General features: G+C 41.4%; 1 protein-coding gene across 1 annotated transcript in view; it reads left to right on the top strand.

Moving 5' to 3' along the window:
* Positions 1-3,640: 3,640 nt before the first annotated feature.
* The window catches only part of LOC106533402 (multidrug resistance protein 1), a gene marked incomplete at its 5' end in the record, with an annotated part of 9,162 nt that continues 7,434 nt past the window's right edge, over positions 3,641-5,368 (top strand). The window contains 4 exon segments of the mRNA XM_014029670.1: positions 3,641-3,724; positions 3,821-4,024; positions 4,093-4,193; positions 4,260-4,400. Coding sequence (XP_013885124.1) covers positions 3,641-3,724; positions 3,821-4,024; positions 4,093-4,193; positions 4,260-4,400 — 530 coding nt within the window.

Below are 5,368 nucleotides of genomic sequence, written 5' to 3'. Positions count from 1 at the left end.
CACTAGCATTGTTCTTTGTCAAAAAACAAACACTACAAATCAACTTTGTTCTTTCTTTCTTTCAATATTTCAATTTTTAATTTGAGTTTCCACACCCCCCTGTGACCGAGAAATGAAATTAAACGGTCACTTACACTCAAAAAATGACAAAAATTAAAATACTGCTTTGTTTCTCACTTTTCTATTGTTTGTTTTTATTTAGTTTTGTGGATAAAACAGATTACTCGCCTTGTTTAAAGAAACTGGAGACGCACCCTTCGTTCCTGCAGTAGTAGTTATCTCTCTCACCAGCAGGAGGCGCTCCAAAAAAAAACACATAGAGAGAAAAAAACAGGTTAATGCAAGTCCAGATGTTTTTCACAGGCTGCATCAGTAAAACCAACCCCCCTCTGTCATAAATCACTGCTAAGACAAAGGAAAGCTCTCAGCCAGAAAAAAACTTTGCATCACCCTCACAGTGGAATGCAGCTCAAACTGGCAAGTCAATACACAAATAAAAACAGAAAAACAACAAAAACTACACATCTAACACAGAAACACACCTTTAGGACAGAAACACACACAGGCCTGGACCCCTTGCTTAAACAGAGCTTTAAAAAAATAACAAAAAATGTATGACAGGCCCCTTTAATTTCCCATTTTTTTTTCTTTTTTCTTTTTCAGACGAGGCTTCACACCCAGTCATTCACACTACGTCCCCAGCCTTTCGGCGGGATTACGTCAGCCCTCTGGGCCCCCAAGAGAAGGGCTACAACCGGTTACTTATCTGGGCAAAGTAGCAGAAATCTTAGGCTGAACGGCCTTCGTACGACCGCGCCCTAGCCGCAGCTAACAGGATGACAAAGGACGTCTCCCTGCCGATCCTTCAATTTAACCACGGTGGTGCGGTTAACCCCACTTAACCAGAGATGCGCATCTCAACACTTATACTTCAAAGTACGTACTTTTACACATAGAACCTCCAGAGAAACACTTTCTCTGTGGCGGGCGACACTGTCATAAAAATAACTAATAAAATAGCTTAGCTTAGCAATGGTCGGACACACTAAGAACAATACAAAGCCAGATCTCCAGTGGTAAAAGCTATACAGGAAGTGAGAGGTAGAAAAAAATGCAAACCAGATGGCTGTACACAGCTACCCCCACTGCGCCATAACTCAGTTTGGACAGGACAAAGAACTGTTTTGAACCACACCCCTCTTTCAATCTTGAACGGCCAGTGTTCAAATTTCCACTAAATCAAGCTTTTAAACACTCTGTAGCTGCACTGCTAATCCTTAAATTTAATATTCTCAACACAAATGTGGCAGTGATTGCTCTCTATATCTAAGCTCTTCTGCACCTCGGCATAAAAACTCTGCTACCTCTTGTAAAAATTGAATCTGACGGAATTACATGCCTTTTCCGGTCTCGGATTAGGAAACACCACTGCTTGACAATTTAAAACCTAAAAGGAACAGTTTTATCGTGAGTTAAGCTGATTTACGACATCTGCCGTCACTGCAGAGCACTTTTTCACTCTCACAACATGGGCGACGCCACACCCAGAACATGTGCTGCGCAGCCCCCCTTCTCTGTATCTCAAGCCTTTGTTCTCCTCGGAACTACGTAATTCGACGATAAACGCTCTTTTTAACCCCAATAAAAACACAGATTCACCAAAAACACAAACAGAAACGCTAGCATGACAAAGAAATTTGATTCTAGAAACGAAAAAGACACAGAAACAATCTGAAACACTTCACGTATATTTACCCTCCCCCGTTCAGTTTCACAGCTGCATTTTACAACATCACGAAGCAGATACACGAAGAACACGGCCAAATGAACGTCTTTTTCTGTAAGTTCGTGAATAGAAAATGCAAAACAGACCTAATCTCGTGACGCCATTCTGTAGTGTCTCTGTGTGGTCTCGGTTCCGTTCGGCTTTGTCAGCTGCTGGACCCTTCTCCCTGTTTCTCTGCTCCTCTGCTGTCGGTGGCTCAGATCCTCCCTGCTCTCTTTGTCTGCTCACCATCTGCTTTGGGCTGGTGCGGCTGGCTCCTTGGTCGATGAAAACTAGTGGACTTCCTCCTCTGGCAAGTCAGATGTCAATAAAACTCTAGTCTAACATATTGAATGACGAAGAGGCGATTTCTTCAGTTCTGGACATGTTTATTCAGCGAGAGACACTAAAAAGCGCGTCCACACAGCTAAGATGTTACTCTGACCCCTGACCCAAGAAGCGTGCGCGTGCCTGAGCTTGTTCACGTCTTAAAGAGACATACACACCTGAAAATATACGACAGAAGCGAGAGAAAAGAATACATTTTAAATAAAAATATGGTGATATAAAAATTAAAAAAAATTAGCGGTTGTAATTCTAATACTTTTATCATTTGTATGGACATGTTTTTAAATATTATTTTTTCGTCATAARAAACGCGAAATAAACATGAACCTACAGCGGGTCAATTAGTTCTTCAAATGATACCTAAGTTAATTTCATAGTTTTGTGATATTAATAATGCTAATGTATTGATATTTTTCTAGTTTTGATTTAAGTTTGCTTGTTTAGCGTCGTCACAGTTGCTAGGTGACATGACGTACGCCGGGGTAAGGAGGGGAGGATAGACCGTCCAAATTCACAGCCTCTTTTTTTCCGGTCTTCCCGGTCTACCAAGGACCCGGCCCTCCGAGACCGGGGAGTCTGGGTCCTCCGGAGGACCCGGCCTGTCGTTTTGGACACAGCCAATATTTTGATATCTTTATTTTCACTTTCATAGTTTTATCCTCAACTGCTTGTATTTTTAACTGTGTTGAGTGTTCATAGTTAAAAACAGAAAGGTAGGAAGTGACAAAAGCCTGAGGTCACCATGTTTTTGTCTCTGCACTTCACCACAGGATTAGTTTTCCTGTTTGATGTAGATTTTTCTAGCTTGCAGTTACTCTGCAGTCTGATCACACACACACACACACACACACACACACACTAAAACAGATGTTATGGAAGAGATCAGGACATCTTATTGATTACCTGTACATGGTTTTGCTTTCTTAATAGAGTTTGCAATATTGGCAAAAAAAAAATCACGATTAATTTAGCCGATAATCGTTAATAGCTAATAATTGTTAACTGTCATGTTTTTGACTCTGAATCAGTTATCATGAGTTTGACTGAAGTTTAGAAGAAATAATTTTAACAGTTTAATATAGTCAGTGTTGCCTGTCACAGTGTGGAGTGGCAGCAGATGTGTAGTAACACAATGTGCCACCTGCAGTCATGTAGCTGCACAGCATCATCACCTGACACCAATTACAATAATTGCAAAGCAGAAAATATTAATTGAGTTTTTCTGCTGATTTTTACAGAAGATATGATTTTACACACCCTTATTTCTTAATGCTTTGAGTTCATCATGTTTGTCTGCATTGAGAAGTTCCTGTAAAGGAAGTGCTTCTAATGAATTAGTATAAATAATGAGGTTCAGCTCAGCACTGCTGGGAGTTATTACATGCACTTAGTGTAATGAAATCCTAACTTTCTGATTCATTTGTAAGAATGACCTTATTCTGGGTTTGAGGACAAGAGAAGCTTTTTGTCTAAAAGAAATGTTGATTTTATTTGTCTGTTAGAAACTTGACTTTTTTCTGTTTGTAGGACCTGGGATGGTTTGACAACCACAAAAACAGTGTTGGAGCTCTCACAACCAGACTGGCTACAGACGCAGCCCAAGTTCAAGGAGTGAGTCTGAGAAGCTCCAAGAAGCTTGTTTTTATTTTTAAAGGACCAGTTTAGACCTGTGTGTGTCCTCTGGTTTAATGTTCACTTCCTGTTCAGGCCTCAGGAGTCCGTTTGGCCACCTTCGCCCAGAACTTTGCCAACCTGGGCACAGGTGTGATCCTGGCCTTTGTGTACGGCTGGGAGCTGACGCTGCTCATCCTGGCCGTGGTGCCGGTCATCGCGCTGGCCGGAGCCGTGCAGATGAAAATGCTGACGGGACACGCAACCGAAGACAAGAAGGAGCTGGAGAAGGCTGGGAAGGTAGGAGGTGTGACTGTGAGACAGCCAGGACTCTGAGGTCAGATCTAACAGTTCAGCTGTCCGTACAGATCGCCACCGAGGCCATCGAGAACATCCGGACTGTCGCCTCGCTCACCAGAGAACCGACATTTGAGTCTTTGTATCAGGAGAACCTCGTCGTTCCTTATAAGTATGTTTCTTAATCAGATGCAGATGTTTTAGGAGACCTCTTCATGACGTTAACACATCTGTGCAGGAACTCCCAGAAGAAGGCACATGTGTACGGTTTCACCTTCTCCTTCTCTCAGGCCATGATCTACTTCGCCTACGCTGCATGTTTCCGCTTCGGAGCTTGGCTCATTATTGAAGGAAGGATGAATGTGGAGGAGGTGTTCCTGTGAGTAATCTGGTGTTTTGCTGTCACTACTTTCAGCTTAGATTAGATTATACCTGTGAGGCAGGTGGAACACCTGTGCTCAGAGAGCTGACTTTGTTTTATTCCTTTTTTTAATGGCTGGTAATCATTACACCTCTGTGTGTGTGGGTTCAGTGGACCTGTGTCAGGATTATGCAATAATCCAGCAGTTTATTGGTGGGAAGATGTTTGCTCTTCATTTATATTCCACCTGTTATCAAAGGCCAACGTTCAGCGCACTGTAAAACAGCAAATAAAGCTGCAAACATTAACTCAACTGTTCAAACATGAGCGCAGTTTGTCAGGAGAGCTTTAAAGAAATTTATGTTTTTAAGAGACAAACATTACAAATTAACTCTTTATGACATGGTTTGAAATGTTTTTATTTAATTCAAACACAAACTCAGTCCAGGAAGTTCTGCAGCATTTAGTCTTCATACTTTAGTTTTATTAAAAAAAGAAGAGAGCATGAAAAATGTGACAATTAGCATCAATTTAAGAGTTAAAATCTATGATTTGTGGCAGCTTTTAGCTCATGATGAGCATAAAGAGTGTTTAGATTATCTCTGGGATGTACTGTACCCAACTTTATGACTACTGAGTACTGATAATGTGTTTTACAGTTTCTCTTTAGGTTTTAGTGGTCAGGGTCCACATTGTTACATTCTGTCCTGAACCCTTGGTCCTGGTCTTGAGCCGGAAAAGGGCAGAGTGCCTTCTCCGGGTCAGGGGGGTCGTCCTGTCTCAAGTGGAGGAGTTTAAGTATCTGGGGATCTTGTTCACGAATGGGGGAAGAACGGAGCGGGAGGTCGACCAAAAACAAGTACAACTGAACTATTCAGGCATATTATTTTTTTCTAATTATTTTAATTATGTAGTCTTTAAAAATATTTAAAGGTAATTCTGGTGGATTTGAGAGAAAGATGATAGAAAGAAGTTGGATTATTTAC

This window comes from Austrofundulus limnaeus, unplaced genomic scaffold (genome assembly GCF_001266775.1).
Source record: "Austrofundulus limnaeus strain Quisiro unplaced genomic scaffold, Austrofundulus_limnaeus-1.0 Scaffold938, whole genome shotgun sequence".
In the NCBI taxonomy this organism is placed as follows: Eukaryota; Metazoa; Chordata; class Actinopteri; order Cyprinodontiformes; family Rivulidae; genus Austrofundulus; species Austrofundulus limnaeus.
The sequence above is the reverse complement of the archived record's forward strand: the minus strand, read 5'-3'. Positions and strand labels throughout refer to the sequence as shown.